At 40.5% G+C, this 20,233-nt stretch overlaps 1 protein-coding gene across 5 annotated transcripts in view; it reads left to right on the forward strand.

Moving 5' to 3' along the window:
• The window catches only part of SHANK2 (SH3 and multiple ankyrin repeat domains 2), a 326,771-nt gene that overhangs the window by 302,033 nt on the left and 4,505 nt on the right, over window positions 1-20,233 (forward strand). For all 5 annotated transcript variants that reach the window (XM_087742627.1, XM_087742637.1, XM_087742639.1 and 2 more), the window contains 3 exons: window positions 4,462-4,592; window positions 5,926-6,037; window positions 7,157-9,569. In XM_087742627.1, coding sequence (XP_087598753.1) covers window positions 4,462-4,592; window positions 5,926-6,037; window positions 7,157-9,569 — 2,656 coding nt within the window. The remainder of the gene's footprint in view (window positions 1-4,461; window positions 4,593-5,925; window positions 6,038-7,156; window positions 9,570-20,233) is intronic.

The raw sequence follows: 20,233 nt of genomic DNA on the forward strand, positions 1-20,233 counted from the left end.
CTAATCCACATGTCTTGGCTATGTCGTACAATAAGTAATGTTGCCAGGATCATACCTCATATTTCTCTTTTGGGGCCTGTATAGTGATGTGCCACCAGATCTATCTAGGCACCTGACTCTCATTTTCAAAGCTCCTTTTATGATGGATCTGGTGGTTTGATGGGCAGCATTATAATTTTTCCTCTGAGAGAGTCTGGGGATTTGAAACAGGAGTCACTAAGCAATGTGTTCTACGGGGATAAGAGCCATCTCCTGCAACAAATCTATTAGGAGGAGTCTGTCCCCTGTAATTATCACAGATATTAATTATTTAAGAAAAAGAAAAAAAGCAACTTGCCTAGCAGCCAGACCTCTTGAGAATGTAAAAGTCATGACATGCTGTTGGGTACTGTGCTACTATGTCTGTGATTAAGAGCTTTTCATCAGAGATGACCTACATGTTGATAAAACGCAACTCCTGTCTGTGCCTTTAGGCCATCTAATTTCCTGAGGGCTGGCACCCTGAGCAGTGCATGGGTGCAATTGGTAACCTTCAGGGGAGATGGAAACGCACTTTGCAATAAATTATTTTATATCTGTTGGTGCTGCCTCTCTCGGGGGAATTTAATATAGTGGCACTCAAATTGCTATATGCATGCAGAGGCATCAGACTGGCTTATACATGTGGTATCCCTGACAGTTCTCCGAAAGGATGCTGTTACCAGGAGCCCCTTGAGCAGTGGTAACTAATTATCACAGGTGTAGCATGGCTCCTGTGTTTGACTCTCAACATACCGTTGTAACTTCTCGTAAAGGTTCAGAAGATTTTATATGGCAAAGCAGTGATGAATTCCTCCTCTGGCAAATACTAGAGAATCATTGTAGGCCTAAAAATCCTCTCGATGATTACAGCTGAGCTGCGCTCTCTGTCCAGTGAGCCATAGATTCTTCTTCCCTGTCTTTCTGCAAGACTGAAGTTCTTCAAAATAAGCAGATAGTATTTTGTTACTCTACCAGTCAGCCACAAATTGCTCCCTTATAAGTGTGTGTGCGTGCGTGCTTGTGGCTGTACTTTACTAAACGACCGGTTTAACGATGAAATGCAGCTGGCATGGCCAACCTCCAATGTAGGCTTTTTCCACTACAGACTATTTCTTCCCTTCCACCTACATCCAGCTGCGTTCCTTTTAAGAATACCATTGAAGGCGTGCTTCTTTGGCCACACTGTCGACACACCTCACACCAGGTGCAAATTTTTGCATCCATTCTGTGGCTTTTTTATATCTATCTCTTTTGTTAAAACTGTTTGTAAAGGTATCCTCAGAGAATTTCCAACACAAGCTTCTAAGATTCCCCTCTCGTTGGTATGAGAAATGCATGCTGCAGAGTATTTAAGATCACAAGGAGGCTGGAGAGAAGCCGATTAGTAAGCCTGACAAATTATTCCACTATGTGCGGCCTTTTGAACATGTGTTTCTGGTGCATACATGGTTTGCACACTGGTGCTGTGGATATGAACAGCCTAGTTAAAGGCAAAGACAAGTGAAAGTTTGTCCCAATATGCTTACGTCTTATTTCTTTGGGATGAGTTTGAATGAAGCTATACAATTCAGCCAGTTAATTTTCTTGGCCTAATTAGCACGTTTGATAATACAGTGAGAATGTTATTACTTTACAGAGTGCTTTCACTTCAAAAGTGTGGTGCAGTTGTGGCCAGATGCTAAGATTTTGACGTATTCTGCAGGACCCGCCATGTAGCTGCTGCCATTTAGAATAAATCTCGTTCCACACACTGGCTGCTCCTGTAGCTTCAAATTTTTTTGTTGTAGTTTTAAAATTACAACGTCCACTCTACCTCTGATCAACTCTACTTTCTGATCAACAGCAGTAGAGCAAAAGAAGAAGCTCGCAGAGGTAGCAGTGCTGCCACTGGAAATACTACGCGAGGAACCCCTAAAGAGTTCCTTGCAAAGCAGCTTAAGCTTTAACCTTCTCTCCTCTCCCATTTCTCAGTGCTTTAGCTAGACTTGGCAAGGCACAAAGCACCACTTGAATGGGAGCAGCTATAGGGTGAGGAGGACTGACAACCCGTCTACAGACAAGAAACCTGCAATACACTTACACAAAACAAAGCTTTTTCCAACTGGGAATAGTAGATGGTATTAAGGATTGGTACCAACTGATATTTTGGTCAGATCCAAAAGTAGGATCTGACTTCTAGCATTGTCTAGCAAAATCAGTGCAGTTGGAGGGTATGTATGTTTCATCCCCAAACAAATATTTTCATGCTTTCCAAGTGTCTGTCATAGCCTCATCACTCTTTCCCTGTAGCTTTTTGTTGTCTGAATGGGTATATGGTTACATGTGTCTGTTAAAAATAAAGGGGATCAGTTCTTACATGGTATATTTATATTTCTTATGTACAGATTTTGAGTACCTAGTGCTTCAGTTCCCAAAACTTCCTTCTTTCTGTATCCCAAAAACCAGTTGTTTGGCTTCTGGGATGATAAAAAGGGTGGGAGAGACTTAACAGGAAATCTCTGCCCAGTTGAAGCTCTTGGTGATAGATCCCCTGAGTACGATTCTACAGTCTAGCCATATTTTTGCTGTATAGGTCAAATGTTCATGGTTACACCATTGCTTTCTGATGCCTTTTGCTGAGCAGAAGTGCAGATATTTTTCTTTCTGAAGTTCACAGTTTGTGTTACAAAGTCTTATGAAATGTGACTTGAAGTTTGTTTTATTTTTGAATACGTGTGATGATTTTAAGAATTTTTTTCCTTTTCTCCTTCCACTGGATGATTTAAAACACACAAAAATAAAGCAGACCAATGAAAAGAATTGAATGCTAACTTCAATTGAAAAGAAACAGCAACACTACTCTTGTGAGACAGTTTTCAACAGTGTTCAGCTTACTGATTCTGCTCAACCTTTCCTGTCCTGCCTGCTCCCTGACCCTCTGTGACACTGAAATATCCACTTCTAGGACAACCTTCTTCCTAACCAGAAGGCTAAAAGTTCTTCCCTGTCTTCTTCTCCCATTTAAAATATCATCCTTGCATCAGCCAGATCTACTGTTTAGAGGCATCAAAAGCTCTTTTCCTCCTGCCTTATTCCCATCCATATCCATATCCAGGGCCCTGAGTGCGCTGCTCTCCAGTGAGAGGTAAAACTTAAATCCCTAAATCTGATACTTGGCATAGTAACACCATCTCTAAACCACCAAAAACCTGGGGTTTTTTAAGTCTCTGGGATCCTAATGAAGTAGCTATCCTTGTTTGCTGAAGCAAATAACCAGCCATTTGGGAGATGGATCTAATTGCTGAAAAGTAACATTGCTCTGACTCACAGTGTGGAAGCCTAGGAGCCAGGCTAAGGTATTTCACTCACATAAATACCACAGGCTATGTAACTAATCCTTACTTTGGTGAAACTTCAAAGGAAAAGACACTAAATTAGTATGTTACAGTGCAGTCTGTGCTTTCTTAGGAAAGCAAATGCAATGGAAGGCATAGTAAGGAAACGCATTGGTATGATTCAAGTTTGGATTCTAGTACAGGTTCAAAAATCCAACTATTCTGCTGGCTTAGGCTAGTCATTTAATTTCTCCATGCCTTAGTTTCATAGTAAGTGGCAATAAAGGAGCTGTCAGGCTATAATTAGTTTATTATATGGTACTTTGAGGTCTTCAGTCTGAGGGAGTAATGTTATTTAAATACTGATGAACCTTGTTTGTGACCAAAGTTGGAGGCGGGGCTAAAACTAGCACTCTAAACTTCAGAAGATCTTGATTAAAGTTTTTCCTATGTTTTATGATCACATCATACAGTAGATCAGAATCCCAAATCCAAATGTTGAAGTTCTTGTTCAGATTTGGACTTTGCCTGTTGGTCTGTTTCTGACCACAACTAAATACATTCCCAGACTGTGCAGTTATTAAAATAGAAAATACATATGAAAGTTTCATTTAAACCAATGATGCAGTTAATCTAATAATCGAAGAGTGTGAATAAATTAGGATGTGATTATTTAAGGAGAATAGGCATAAAAGAGCACTTCTGGAATACTTGTCATTGTCCAAAATATCACTGAAATTCTGATGACTAAGTACAGTCTGCTTATCTCTATTTGAAACAGTGCTGTACAGATTCATTATTTCTAAAGGTCTTCTTTCCATTTCTATATAGATATTCTTCCTTCACATTTTGAAGGTTTGAAGAAGAGGATTGTTTTTCGAGTCACACTAAGTAAACATTAAATGCATGCAGGCTTAAAACTAAAGCATGCATGTTATGTAGCAGCAATAAAAAGTGCTCGGCTTGCACGACTTATGATGCTCAAGCGCTGCCTTGTTAAAATGCCAAAAAAACTTTTTCTTTGCATTTTTTTGAAAAGTAAATCTCTTCCTTTGACCTTGCAATACTTAAATTTTCCGGTTTTGGACAAATGATATTTATTTTACTGAATACTTTTATATTACAGATAAGGTGGATGAAATAGTTCCAGTTTCCAAGCCATCAAGAATTGCAGACAATGCAACTGTGGACTCAAGAGTGGCAACTATCAAACAGCGGCCTTCTAGTAGATGTTTTCCCTCAGCTACAGATATGAATGTGAGTGATAGCTATGAAGTACTGCTTTCGCTTCTGAAACTGGCTGGAGGGGGTCTTTTGGCAGCATGCAGGGCATACAAGAGAAACAAATTTACAAACAATGCTTTATGTAATCACTTTACTTTTATTGTCTTGTAACATTAAGGCATGGTCTAGTCTGTATTTCTAATAATAGTTTTTTAACAGAAAAGTCTACGTACCCCTATAAAACTTTTCTCATATCCTTATATTTATTCTGAGACCGTCACATCAACACATTGCTGCCTCAGTGTTATTCAAACAGATGTGGACTTGCTCTGCCTGTAATCTGAGCTGGTGAGACGCCAGTAATTTCTGAACTTGAAGGTGTCAGTACGACACTAAACCCAGGCTAAAAAACTTTGCTGAAAGTCAAGGTATGCTATTTCAGTTCCAGCACCAGAGTTAGTGCAGCCACACAATTTCCACTAATTTGAAGGTTTCTCCTACTGCATTTTTTTATTATTCCTAATGGCATATATAATATCTTGATTAAATAATACATGATGATGTGTAAGGGAAGAATGGACATTAATACTATAGCATGTATTAAAAATTTAAACTCCAGAACTCTGAAACTGGATTACTTAGTTGCAGAACTTGCTCTTACAGAACTTTGCACGTGAAAAAATAATTGGTTTTATTGCATTTTAGATGTATTGTTCTATTACCTAGCCCTCCAAAAGAGCATCAGTCCTGATAGAACAAGCACTTTGCTGTTCTCAGCGGCTTGGGATGGAAGAAATTAAGGCTATTCTAAGAGGCAGAAAACAAATAGTTTTGTGATGCCCTACAAGGAGGGACAGCTGAGTGCATTGGGATTCAGGTGGCATTCCTCAGTTCCTAGCTGAGATGCTGACTGCCAGCGTAACCTTGCGCAAGATGCCCTGAGCCTGTGGAAGGGCAGGTTTGTTCTTCAGAGGTGAAGAGAGCATACAGCTGGGTGCAGACTGAACGTTAATGCCCATGCAGTGTGTGGCTAAAGTTTTGGAAGCGAATGAAACAAAATGCAATTACTTATGCTTCGTTTTTCTTACAGCACACAAAACGTGCTGGAAACTTAACATATTTCCTTGTAAATAATTTCAACTAACGCCCCTTACATCTGTTGTCATTTTAATAACATGTAAATAAAGCCCAGCCTTCCCTTTCTCTTCACCTCCTCCCCAAAATAATACCAACTTTGTTATTTTCCATAAGAATTCTAACTAAAAGAGATAGTGGGTTAGCGGATATGACAGAAGAGTTATTTACATGTGAGAGAAAGACTTGCATGCTTTAATGCTTGTGGGGTTTTTTGTTTGCTTTTTTGTAGTCCATGTATGAGAGACAGGGTATTGCTGTGATGACGCCCACTGTACCAGGGAGTCCTCAAGGTCCTTTTCTGGGTATACCTCGGGGTACAATGAGAAGACAAAAATCTATAGGTAAAATGCTTCTCATGTATAGTTTGCTTGTGCATTAATCACATACTTCTAGTAACTTTGCTTCTTTCTTAAAGCATATTTCTCCAACATCTTTATCTAAGTGAATGACTGTTTAATTTTTATACAAAGTTCATGAGAAAAGAAGTTTGTGTGTAAGATGAGATAATTTCCACATTCTGCTTTGATGGCAGTAGGCAAGTATTATAGAATTATAATTTAATTCCTTTCTTTAGGATGTTCCCTCTAACAAGGAAAGGCGGTGAGAAGGAAAAAAAATCAGTACAAGCCCTTTGCAGTGCATTACCTAGGGCAAAATATTATTCCTTTTTTTTTTATTTTTGAGGCAAAAGCGTTGTAATGCTGTGTAGTTTACAAAGGAATCCCTATTGATCGATTGATTGAATAAAATTCACTTCTTTTTCATTCCAAAGAGTAACAATAGATGATTTTACAAAAGAGAAAAAAAGAGCAGACCAAATATGGGCTTGCTTTGTTCTTGGTAGTAATCATAGTAGTGATATTTATCAATTTAGAAATGCATTATGCTGATGTAAAATTAGCATCTAAATTATCCCAATATTATCCAGTTTATTTATGTTAAAAGCCATATTTGCAATAATATAATATCATCTTTTGAAATGAAACTATATGACTTTTCCCCAATAGTATCTTCGCAGTCCCTTTGCTAAGTTTCAAATGCATCTTAAAAATTCATTAGGTTTCTAAGTTGCATTATTATATGCATTTATGGAGTGCTAGAGTAAGGCATAAACTACTCTTCTGCACAGAATGTCTTCCCTGTTCAATAATTTTCAAAGAAAATGTGCTTCTCTACAGCTACCTCGATGATACATAAAACCAAAACATTTGCCTACACATCAATGATCTGTTTAATTAAAATTCTGTAGCATCGTTTTTAATTCTGGCATCTGGGTCTCTGGAAGTTCAACAAGAAAGAATGCTTATGGTAGGAATCAACCAAAAGACCTCGTTCATAATTTTGCATATGCATCATGTCACGTGAAGTGCACCCTGGCATTTGAGGTTGGATACAGAAATGATACAATATGAGGGATCCCAGTGGAAGACAGTGTTTTAAATATACTTTCTGATTTTTAGGAATAACAGAGGAAGAACGGCAGTTTTTGGCTCCTCCTATGCTGAAGTTTACCAGAAGTCTTTCAATGCCTGACACCTCTGAAGATATCCCACCACCACCACAGTCCTTACCTCCTTCACCACCACCACCTTCTCCCTCTCTGTACAACTCTCCCAAATCCCCAACATCAAGGAGCTATGGAACTATTAAACCTCCATTTAATCAGAATTCAGGTTCAAAAATTTCTTTGGTTAGGCCTGAGAATGTGGGAACAATGATAAGGGACAAAGGGATCTATTTCAGACGAGAACTGGACCGATACTCTCTGGACTCTGAAGACCTGTACAGTCGGAGTGCCGCATCTCAGGCAAATTTCAGGAACAAGAGAGGTCAGATGCCAGAAAACCCATATTCTGAGGTTGGGAAGATTGCAAGCAAAGCAGTTTACGTGCCGGCCAAACCAGCGAGGCGGAAGGGGATGCTGGTGAAACAATCCAATGTCGAAGACAGTCCAGAAAAGACCTGCTCTATTCCAATCCCGACAATTATTGTGAAAGAGCCATCCACCAGCAGCAGTGGGAAAAGCAGCCAAGGGAGCAGCATGGAAATCGATCCTCAGTCTTCAGAGCAACCTGGGCAACTCCGACCCGACGATAGCTTAGGTGTCAGCAGTCCATTTGCAGCAGCCATTGCTGGAGCAGTGAGGGACAGGGAAAAGAGGCTGGAGGCAAGGCGTAATTCTCCAGCCTTCCTTTCCACAGACCTAGGAGATGAGGATGTTGGACTAACACCACCAACACCACGTATGAGGCAATCTAAATTTACCGATGAAGCAATGTTTAGTAGTGAAGATGGTTTTAGACAGCTTATGTCACCGTCTCCGATTCCCGCACCTAGAGAGCCTGAAAATCTGTTTAATAGCAGTGAACCCAGCAATCAAAGTGATTCAAGGACATTAAATGCTTCATCCAAAACGAAAGGTACTGAAAACAGTACAGTGGCAGCTAAGTCCACGAATGCATCCAGCTCAGATAATTACGTTCACCCGGTCACGGGAAAGCTATTAGATCCAAACTCACCACTAGCCCTCGCTCTCTCTGCCAGGGACAGAGCCATGAAAGAACAAACACAGCAGATTCCCGGCAAAGGAGACGCTGTTAAAGCTGACCTTAATAAACCACTTTACATCGATACAAAGCTGAGACCCAATATTGAAACGACTTTTCCTGTTACTGCTACTGTCACTAGGCAAAATACTCGTGGCCCATTGAGACGGCAGGAGACTGAGAACAAGTACGAAGCAGATGCAGGGAAAGAAAAGAAAGCTGAGGAGAAGAAAAACATGTTGATTAACATTGTGGATACTTCACAGCAAAAGTCAGCTGGCTTGTTAATGGTTCATACGGTGGATACAGCAAAGTCAGATGATACGCCTGAAGATGAAGAGGAAAAGGGAGCTGAAATGGAACCAAACCCTGAAAACTCCCCGCCAGAGAGGCCACAGGAGAGCGAGGAAGCAGAAAGTGAGCTGAACGTGCCTGCTGCACCCGAGCCACCGGCATCTCCCTGCAAAACCATTGTAGCAGCGAGCTCTGTCGACGACCCTGTCATCTTGCCGTTCCGCATCCCTCCACCACCCTTAGCATCAGTTGATATTGATGAAGAGTTTATTTTTACTGAGCCACTACCACCCCCCTTAGAGTTTGCCAACAGCTTTGATATCCCCGATGACCGCGCAGCTCCCGGTTCAGCTCTAACAGACTTGATTAAGCAAAGAAAAAATGGCACCCCTTCACCCGCACCATTTGCCCCCAGTCAGTCAACAAATTCCTTAGACAGTAAAAAGCAAGTGGGTCTTTCAAACTGTTTGCCTGCCTCCTTTCTGCCACCCCCTGACAGCTTTGATAACGTCACTGACTCTGGGATTGAGGAGGTAGACAGTCGAAGTAGTAGTGACCATCACTTAGAGACAACCAGCACTATCTCAACGGTGTCCAGCATCTCTACCTTATCCTCAGAAGGGGGTGAGAACGTGGATACTTGTACAGTCTATGCAGATGGGCAAACATTTCTGGTGGACAAACCCCCAGTACCTCCTAAGCCAAAAATGAAGCCCATAATCAACAAAAGCAATGCACTTTACAAGGACGCGCTAATTGAAGAAACTGTAGACAGCTTTGTTATTCCTCCTCCCGCTCCGCCCCCACCTCCGATCAGTGCACAGCCCAATATGGCTAAAGTTGTTCCCCAAAGGACATCTAAGCTATGGGGTGACATGACGGAGGTGAAAAGCCCAATTCTCTCAGGCCCAAAGGCTAATGTTATTAGTGAATTGAACTCAATACTCCAGCAAATGAACAGAGAGAAATCCTCAAAGCCAGGGGAAGGATTGGAGTCACCTACTGGAACAAAAACTGCAAGTCTCAGTACAAGGTAAATGTAATTAACCAAATAATTTTATAATAAAGGCTTGATTTTTTTTCCATTCCTTCCCTAACTTCCCCTGTAAATCACATAGATTAAAGAAGAATGTACTCTCTATTGTATATGCTTGCCTAATGAATAATCTATGACAAACAGTTTTACAGAGGGGAAGGATTTCCTACATTGTCAACATTTCTGTAGTCTACGCCATAGGATAGGAGCTTTCTCAGTCTTCTCTAACTTCAAAGACAGTTTCCACAAACCTTTCAATTGTTTTCATTCTTACTTAGATTTCTTTTTAAGTAGTACTTTTCTCTTAAATTTTTTTTCTTTTAAAATGTGGTGATAATTTAATTTTTGTTCAGTCCCATAACTTATTTTGTCTTCAAGCAGGTAAAAAGTGGTTTTGCCTAGGCTTACTTCACATTCACTGTGTGGTGTCATTTGATTCATGCCGATACCTCTGCTAACCCACTTTATCATGAAGTATAATGCTATCTTAGAAAATCACTCATCGAAATCACTTTGCACTAGTCATGTTGTTACTAAAAAGTTAATTTAGCATCTCTACCACTTAGTATTATGGGGTTTAAGTTCTTACTTGCTATCGTGCACGCTCATTAGTGAATAGTCTCTGATGTTTACAGGTTCAAGGGGATGGCTCCCTTCTCCCAACAGCAGCAGCCCTGGTAGTGTAGTGCAATGCATTTGCATATAAGTGGTTTCTGAAAGGTAATTAGGTGATAAGTAACCTACCGTAGTCAGACACCATTGGGTAAATGTACAAGTAATTGTGTAGTCACGTGTCTGTGGAATTTGGATATAATATCATGAAATCCACGCTTACGAAAAAAAAAAAGGTAATTTTGTTAGTTCTATTGAGAGCCTGAGGTATTTCTTTTTGTGTTGTGGACTGGTTTGGCCTTACATACAGCAGTTAAATGTACCTTTTACTGAGGTATTGCATATTGTTTGGCCCGGACTGCTCCATAGAAATGCATTTTTTGCAGAAATGCAGTGCTGACTTTGTTTTTTTTAAAAAGATACCATCTAAGTCAATTTTATTCTACTGGATAATAACTAACTTGGCCTTTGAAAAGCTACTGTTCTTTGCATGCATGAAGATAATTTGGTTTTAGGGGAAGAGTGGCTCTGTTAATTGCAAATAATTGCTTATTCAGAAAACAGCGTGATCAAAAGCCTCAGCGTCAGGTGGTTATATTATTTCCTGCAAGGTGGAAGTCATCAAACGTGACAGGGACGCATGGAGGTTATACAATTTTTAGAATGGAGATGGAAGAAAAACACTGCAATTCCGGAATTCCTGTCAGTGGCACTTGACTAAATGGAGTAGAAATTGAGTTGTCTGTACAGGAAAAGCCTTAATATATGAAAAAAAAACAAAACAAAACAAAACAAAACCAAAAACCAATGAAAACTGCACAAGAAAAACAATATATACTGGCTGCCTGATGAAGAGAGTCTTTAAACAAAGTTAGCACGGCAACTGAACACTATACATTTGAAAATGCCTCAGGCAAGCATAAAATCAATACTTGTGCACTAAGCTTGAATTTACATAAGTCTTGTCTTGCAGATGTCTCTGACAATTTCATTTCATATTATTTTTCTTATGTCTTCAAGAATACTATTTTTGCTAGACCTTGCTCATCTTTCTTTGTTAAGCCATATGAACGTATTGCCTCTAGCTTCATATGTATAATATTATTTATCATCTTTTATATTTAAACTGATAGTTATTTCCAGGTTACAGCAGAGATCGTTAGTGTCCCTATTTTATTAGAAAATAATTGAGGCTAGCAACTACAATGAACTGTAAATATGTCAAAGTATTATCATTACTGAGAGGAAAATGAAAAGTAGAAGCAAAGAGAGATACATCTTTTTTGTGAAAAGTCATTTAAACAAGTATAAAGGCTGGAAAAAATTTTGGAAAACTATCACTTCATTGGAGAAAAGCAAACTATCATGTAAGCAAGAGTAGTCCCATATATGTTACATTTTAGAGAAAAGTCTGACTTGGACAGTGTTAGAAAGTTATGTTGCTTTTCTGTCCTTTAGCTTTTTTAATTCTTATAACTCAGCTTTGGCAAATTACATAGTCTTCATTATGGAATACAGAGACTCAATTTGGAAACCAAACCACACAAAGCATTATTTCAATGTGGCTGAAATCCTACTTCTTTCCTGAAAAGTAAACCCAAATGGGGGAGTCTTTGCAAACTAGAGAGAGGATCTTGGGATCTAACAATACTGCAAGACCTATGAGGTAATAAATAAGAAAAGTCGACAGTGGCATAGAGCAGCAAAACTCTTGGCTGCCATTTGACTGTGGAAGAAAATGACACCTCCACAGAATTCCTGGTGGGAACGGAAGGTAAGAGGGCTGTATTTTGTTTCCTTCTGTTTTCAAAATGGATGGAATTACATTATTTTTTAATTGAGCTCCAGAAAATTAGGTGAATTGAAGATACTAAAAATGATCAGAAAAGGTCACTCAGGATTTCTTTTTTAAGCTAAGTAATAGATCAGAGACAGCAGAAGAGATCCAACTATCTACAGATATTAAAAGTATGTTTTAAAAGGTGCTGCAGGCAATTCTTTTTCATCTTAACAAGAGTGAGGTAGAGCGATGTAAATTGAGAAGATCACTTGTAGACTCAGAAGCCCTGCTTGTAAAGCAGGGGTGGTTTGTCAGGTGGTGTCTGCCTGGCTGTGCTGCGCCCCGTTCCCGGCTGCCCCTGGAGCAAGGCTGGCACCTTCCCCTCTCTCTCAGCTTAACCAGCGCCACGTTCCGGGGACGGATGAGAGAGGATTGATTTCTGAGCTTGATAAAGAGTGTGAAAGAGGGAGCAAAAGGCTAATAGCAGAATTTATCACAGTGGAGAAAATGCTCCAATTTCTTTTTGTTGCGTTACGTATGTTTATGCCCTGAACTGTCTGCATTAAATTCAGTTCCGTTCTCAAAGGTGCCTGCACAGAAGCGATGGTTGCATGGTAAATGCTTCCCAGACAAAGGCGCTTTTTTTACTGCTTTTACTCCTGCCTTATCCTTTAAAAAGTTAAGTACAGCCTTTCTAGCCCAATTGCACGACTGACACATTTTTTCACAAAGCTGTCAAGTATTATGACCAAGGAATACCATCTTGCCAAAATTCCAAGTATTAAAGTTAATATTTAAATTTTCAAGCTAAAATTTGTAGAGTTTCTTGACTTTTTTCTAATACTGTAAATCCTAGGACAACCAATTGTAGAGCTTGTAGCCCTTTTCTGTGAGGTAGCATTAGAAAGGGAGCAAGGAATTTTAGCTCATGGAAAGCAGGGATTCTGCTAAATTAAAGAACAACTCGTTAGCTCTGCTAAAGGAAAAGTGATAAAAAATGAGTACGCCTGTTCATATCCTTCAGCCAAAGAGAAGTATTGGGAAGTGTTATAAATAGGAACATTGTTCACAGGCTCGCTTGGGTTATGTTCACAGCACTAGCAGCCTGATGAAATTAAAAATACATATTTGCTCATTGGAACATATATGAAGTTATAGCCCAGACAGCAATTCTAAATATCACTAGGAGTTACTTTTGCACAGCCAGTACATACAATTGTAGTTCACTCATGGCAATTACCCCGTTAGGGTAGCATAGCGATGAATTAAATTGTAGATAGTTGGGTAATGGCTTGCTACAGAAACCCATAAAAATATCTTCTTTCATGATTTTGATAAATGAGGATTAGGAAGACATTGTTCTACAGTACTGAGCAGCATTTCTCTCTCAATTATTACATTAAAAAATGACCCTAGACTTGCTTTTTTTCTCTGCACATTGGTTTAGCAATAATTTTACACGGTGTATTTATAGTTTTCCATGGTTCTTATGGAGACACCGAGTTTGAAGGTTTTTTAAATAGAGCATGCAAACATTTGACTGGAAACCATCTGCTTCTCAGCGGCAGTGACCAGCCGTGGGATAGGAAAAAGGGGACTGGTAGGGATAGGAAAAAGAGGAAGGAACGAAAGGATGTGCCTGCTTACTTTGTACTAATAGAAGCATAATTAAAAGGTTTGATCAGAAGGTTCTAGACCGGAGCTAATCCCACTCCCAATTTTGGCCATTATTTACTTTAGGAAATTTTGGAGATCAGTCCTGGTGATAGAGGTTTTTATCTGGTCTCTCCATGTAGTCCGGCCACAACATCCGACTGTCACTTCCTCCATTTTTGCCCATCCTTCCTTAGAGAAAAGGTTGAGGGTGGTTGGATACGGGGCTCTATTTAACCCAAATACCCAGCGCTAAATCCCTAATGATGACCTTTGATCATGATTCCCATTTCCAAATTTGCATATGCACAGGTACAGAGATGGGAAAACCCAGCCCGGGAGAGCCCTGCGGCTTGGCAGGTGATGCTCTGCTGTCAGCAAGCAGAGCGGGGAGGACGGGAGGCATAACTGCAGTATCGACCATGATGCTATAAATATAGCGGTGCTATAAATTCACTTAAGAGGCTACTGACTTTTATATGGAGCTGATAAAAGAAATGGGAAGACGACTAATGCAGGGGTTTTTATCAGGTTAAGGGAGGAGTGTTCGCTCTGTCTCTGAACCCAGCAGTCGCTTAGCAACGTAATGATCAAGTGCAAGCCTGCGAGATCGACTGAATAATGTCAGCGTGATTAACGCAGAATAGAGCCAGTGGCTGCGAAGGAGAAAAAAACCACAGCCCCCAGTGAAAACAGCATCCTTCCACCACGACTCCGGTGTACTAATAAGGAATAATGAACAGCAACTGCTGCTGCTCTCTACCATCACCGTAGCAAAGTGATCGATAGCTTTGCCATAGGGAGAAACAATTTCTATTTCAAACGGTGCTTATGTTTCTCCGGCTGTGTTTGCACAATGTCCCCATGGCTTCTGTGGCAGGTTGGGCGTCACTCTTGGTACTGGGAAATGCTCATTATAAACGTGGGAGTTATGGAGGATGCTTAACCATGCAGGATCAAGTCCTCTAGGAAAAATAACCTGTACAGTGTTGGCATAGCAAGTTTTAAAAGTGAAACTGCCTATGGCCAGGGTTTTTGTCCATCTCTGCATTTTTTTTTTATGACTATCTGGAAAAGTTCCTATTTTTTCACAACGAGGTGAGGCAGAACTGAACTCAGTAAGTGAGTTCTGCATAGGGAGTGACCCTACATTTGGTTTAGTGTAAAGGATGTCTGGGTGTTGCAGATGATGAAATACGTATCTTGTGGGATAATTCTCAAGCCTTGATTTTTCAGTTTACTGCTGTCCCATTAGATTCATTTCATTTCGTTAACTGTTTTTCAGCCAGTTTCACAGGATTGCTTGCTTTGTCAGTAATTTTTGCAGTGTTTCAGTCATTCCATTTTGTCATTTTTATTTGCTCTCATGACTGCTGTTGTCAGAAGAGGGTCATGCTGAAGTGCCATGAAGTAAGTGACGACCATAAAGCACAGAGTATTCTGTGTTGTACATTCTGCTTCTTTTTAACGCTCACTCATTGTTATTGCATTTTAGTGATTTTGGTGTTGGCTTTGTTACAAAGCGCGATGTGGATTAGATCATCCTAATCCAGAAATGGTAGCCATTCTAAAACCAGAAATAGGATGTCATCTCGAGCTGAAATAAAAGCCACTTTCATCAGAGAAGTATTCAGCAAATGTTTTTATAACATGAGCACATAAGACCAGATTCCTGATGCCTGAGCACCTAAATAAGGGGCATGCTTTTTCAAATATGCCCAAATTCTTCTGGATTTTTGGAAGGTGTTTTGGGGTGGGTGGAGGGGTGGGGAGGGATGATTAGTGCATTTTTACATACCTGTGTGAGGCTCAAAGACAAACTAGCCCTCGAAATGATCAAGATCGCTGTGGTCGTCACTGTTGAGTCTTTCATCCTTGGAAGCTGTGGGATTTCTCCCTTTCTCCTTCCAGCTTCCCTTGACCTTTTTCCCTGCAGCTCTCCAAGGAGAGAGGGCTGAGGCCACCTGCTGGTCCTCTGCCCCTCATCAGCACCATTCCCTTACTGCCGGTCTCCAGACATTTGTGCCATTCCCATGGAAGCTGTTGTTCTTGAACAGACTCCCACAGACCTTAATGATTATTCTTCGCTCCAACTGAACAGCGTTACTTGCAACAGACACTAATCATTTCTCAATTCTTCTCACTCAAATAACACTATTATAAGAAGCTCTGTATACTGCCAGTCATCACATCAGCCCTTGTTCTTCATCTTCCCCCAAAACAGACAATTATTGTCTTACTTTCCTACCGTACAATTTTCCTTTGGCAGTCCAAAAATGAAGTAAAAATATTATAAGAGATGAAGGCAAAGTTTTGGGTTTGTGTGTTCTCACAAATCTGTAAAAAGTTAATTTCTCTCAGTATCTCTGTATAGGGACTCATTTCACTCATTGGTTCTCTTGGTCGTAAAGATTTTTTTCTCTGACACAATGGGAGAGCTTTGTCAGAAAGAGCAAGTCTTTTCTCAAGCTGCAGGATAAAACAGCTCCCATGAGAGCAGAGTGGTTTTTTGTTTTTTTACATGGGAGGCTCACAGGAGCTGTTGCAGCGTGCCATCTTTCCCTGATTTGCTTCTGATATTAAGTTAACAGTAAATTTGAGTCCTGCAAATGTAATTTAAAATGTAAAAGAATTTCTTGCCTGCAAGCTGTGTTGATGGCTTTTATACTTGGAGACCGCATCATTGTGACATAGGAATTACATATTGTGATTTTAATGTGAGGCAACATAATGGGCATTGCAATCAGTGCAGTCTTACAGCAGCAAATGTTTATAAATTACTACCATATGCTGATTCTAACAGAGCAAATTTTATTTAAAATAATGATCAGACTTTTCACCTTTTTAAAATGAAATTTGGGTTTAGGCAGGTTTAATATGGATTTAATATGTTTAGTATAACAGATGATCAAATAAGGCATAAGAAATTGCTCTTATTAAAAATTTGGAAAACCCACAACACAACAAAAACATGCCTGCTCTCCAGCTGGAATGTGCTTGCTCCTTATAGACCAGGATACCAATCAGCCGTAAAATGCAAGACAGCTGATGGTTTCAAGGCTGTATCTGCATCACAGATTGTACTGGAGATGTCACAAATTATAATTTAGGATGTATAGGAGTTACACAAATATGCCATGTTTTTTTCTTTGGGTTACTATTACAGTACAGCAGTCTCTATAACCTGGAGTTGACATGGCAGATGAGAGAAGGGAAAAAGAAAGAGAAAAAATGAATCTTGGAATTCAAGACTTTGAACTGAAAGCCTGGAAATGCAACTGTGGGCTTCTGCATGACCTTCACGAGGGCTGTGTCTGTGCCGTGAAGGCTGTGGAGCGGGTAGCAGAGCCGGCTGAAGCACAGCAGTTGGGAACCAAACAGAAACTCCGTCTCGCAGGTTGCCGAATAATTTTGCAGGCAGCAGAGACCTCAAGTTGCTGTGGTTAAAACTTGTCCTAAACAAGACCGCTGTTGCAGCAGTGGGGGCATGGTCACTTGTCTGTGGTCCCGAGTGTGTAGCAGAGCTAATAACTTTCTTGAAGAAGGTGTGTTGCTGTAGGAGCAAGTCTGTTAATGTTAACAAAGTGCTCTGAGCTTTCTCATAAAAGGGTTAATATTTATAAAAGCTTTAGTGCTGATGTGGCTTTAAACTGAGCTGGTATTAAAACCTCATTAGTCAGCTAAAATAAAAAATTTTCTAATCTGTGTTCCAGAGATGTATTTCAATAGTCAGTAGTCCTGAACCTACGGCTTGAAGAAAGCAAGATGCCCACAGATCTTTTAACATTGCTTGTAGCCATGCGAAGCCGTTACTTTGATCCAGGCTGACAGAACGCAAAGTACAACATTGCCTGTATTGCTTTGCTCGCCAGGTATTGCTGCCCCTGGGTCGGAGAAGGTTAGGTAACACTAGTCTAAGGAACACTTAAAATACGAGCACACAGTTTACTTTTGGGGATTTTGTTTTAGTGGCTTAATTTAGTGGCTTAATTTAATTTAGTGGCTTAATTGGTTCCTTCTTTAAAGGAACCATGGCAATGATTTCCTGAACAAGGGTGGGCAGGGAGTCTATGAAAGGAACCATACAGAGAAGATGCAGCAAAAGTGAGTTACAAAGCAGAAAGTGTACCCTGAGCCTGGAGTTGTCCGTCAAATAACAGAAGTGATCTTTCAGCATCTAGCATAATAGAAGATAGGTTTTCATCGTCCATTTGATATTACTGCAATGGGTGTGAATACAAAACCATAATTTCTAGTATTTGCAAGACAGGAAAGTTAAGTAAAGGGTAATTGCAAGTAAAGAGATAGGGAGACATTTCCGCATTTATACGAGGCTCATCCTGCTCTTCTCGCAATCACTAGGACAGCATTATCCCAACCATTTTCCAAGCAGGTTTTTTGTTGATTTAAAATTATATCACGCCTTATTAAAGTGTGTGAGACTCCTAATGCTAAGTTAAAGTAGGTAGAAATAACTTGCTTCCCTTGGTTAGTGAAATTTAATAGTTTCTTGCCGTAGACTTTTTATTTGTAAGAATGCTTAGCTCCAGTCCTGGAAGACAATGAGAGCCATTAAGCTCCAAACAAATCACAGGAAACACTCAAAACCTTGCCAAGTGTTTCCTTTCTTTGTTAAATTACAAAGACATAAGTATTCAAAGTGTTGTTCCTACTGTGTTTTAAGTGAAGTACTGATCTTTCAACTCTCAAAAAGATCCCTCTGTTCCCATTGAAATATATGGAACAATTTGTGGGAAATCAGTGGGCTTGCTCATGTGAATAACACGTACATTCTCCAAAAAGTTATTCTTAGTGCTTTTCTAATAACACGGTATTGGAGCTTTATTTGAATGAGACTCACTGTGACACAAGCGTGCTCCGAATCTCGGTGTAGCGGTGCTGTAGGTTACCTGATGTCTAGGTTTGTTAATTATGTGCCAAAGCCCCAGACGTGATGCGAGGAGTATGCATCTAACAGGGCGCACAACAGCCAGCAGCAAACCAAGGAAACACTGAAGAAGGTCTCCAGTTCTGTACCACCAGGACTGCAGTAAGGCTCGTATGAGAGAAAGGGGTTAATAGCCTGCTATCGTTGCCTCAGGTTAGCTGCCTACATTTCTTCATTCTGGTAAGGCATGAGTACTTCACAGGGGGAGCGGGTTAGGGTAGATGACGAGGAAATGCTGCTACCACCATCTTTTTATTTAAAATTTTAACCACTCTTGTATTCAGGATGTGGGCAACCAAAGTCAAGTCACTCCCCTTCCGTAGGCGTTCACAGTTGCATTGCACTGGGGGGCAGATCCCGTGAGTCAGGATAACCCTACATGCTACGACCTCCTTCCCAGCGGTCGCAGTACCCTACGGGAAGGAGCAAAGCCATCGTGATTACCTAGGGCAGAGGAGCAGGAGAGGGCCTCTCATTTATAAAGCGAATCCGGTGGTGAGGGACATACCTCAGAGAGAACAGATGCATTTGGTGGCAATTAACACAAAATCTTTAAGCAGTGACTTAGGGAGAGACCGCAGTTTCTGCCATAACAGCACTTTAAATACAGGGGCTCCAGAACCACGCTCTTTCTTTGGCTCTGTGAGATCTTTTCTGCACAGTGGTGAATCTGCAGCATTAATGAAAGCATTTGTATCTGACATCGCGCACCCAAGTCATCTTCAGTTCTGCTGTGACGGGTCAGGCCCAGTGGCAATCTGGCACTCAGAGGGCTTTGGTCAGGGTCTGGTTTAGAAATCTAACTACGGCATCCTCCAGATCATTCTCTGGAGTCCATAGCATCACTTCAAGGATAAACAAATCCTTCCTTTGGTCTGGAAGTGCCTGAAATTAGTTGTCTGAAGGTTTTCCTAGTTGGCAAGGTATTTTAAAAATGAAAAACTCTGGAGCTTCAGGCACCCAAGGGTTCAGTGGAAGATCCTGAAGTGCACAGGCTGACTGGCAGAGTTTTCTGATGAGAAGTAAGGGCTGCGGAGTGAAGCGTGTTATGATATGAGCAGACCTGAACCTGGATCTTCTGCCTCTAAATTTCTTTTATAGCCAATAGACGAAAGCAGACTCGTCTGCTCCTTCACCCACCCTGTCAGCCTTGGCATCGGAGCTAGGCTCTCAGCAAATTTCATGCCTGCTTAGTTTGTAATCTGAAATTTCATTTAGGCAAGAGAGAGGTGCCGGTGACTTAATCGCAACTACATCACCTCTGGGCATGCACAGTAACAAGAATTTTATCTCCTTAAGTTTTGTAGTGAACCTGCCAAAGTGTAATTTCTGTGTAGAAGGAAATGGACACAGAAGTCCTTTGATGAACCTTAGAAGGACTGCTTCAGTTTTAAAGCACGAAAAGACCAGCTGAACAGAAAGGGAAATAAGGGGAGCTTGTGGAGCCTGTTCTGTGAATGAATGGGAATACAAACATACCCTAAAAATCACTGAGTAGATGCACAAAGATCCAAAATCCAAGTTAGTAATATGCTTTCAATACTCTCCATAACTACTATTACTAGCTGTGTTATCTAACAGTGTGTAAACTGGTAGGTTAAAACTGAACGAAGGATCCCACCCCTCCATACAATGGAGGGAAGATCAACTCCTGATTGCACTTCATGG

This window comes from Nipponia nippon, unplaced genomic scaffold (assembly GCF_047370975.1).
Source record: "Nipponia nippon isolate SJK-2023a ecotype South Korea unplaced genomic scaffold, ASM4737097v1 scaffold_10, whole genome shotgun sequence".
Lineage (NCBI taxonomy): Eukaryota > Metazoa > Chordata > Aves > Pelecaniformes > Threskiornithidae > Nipponia > Nipponia nippon.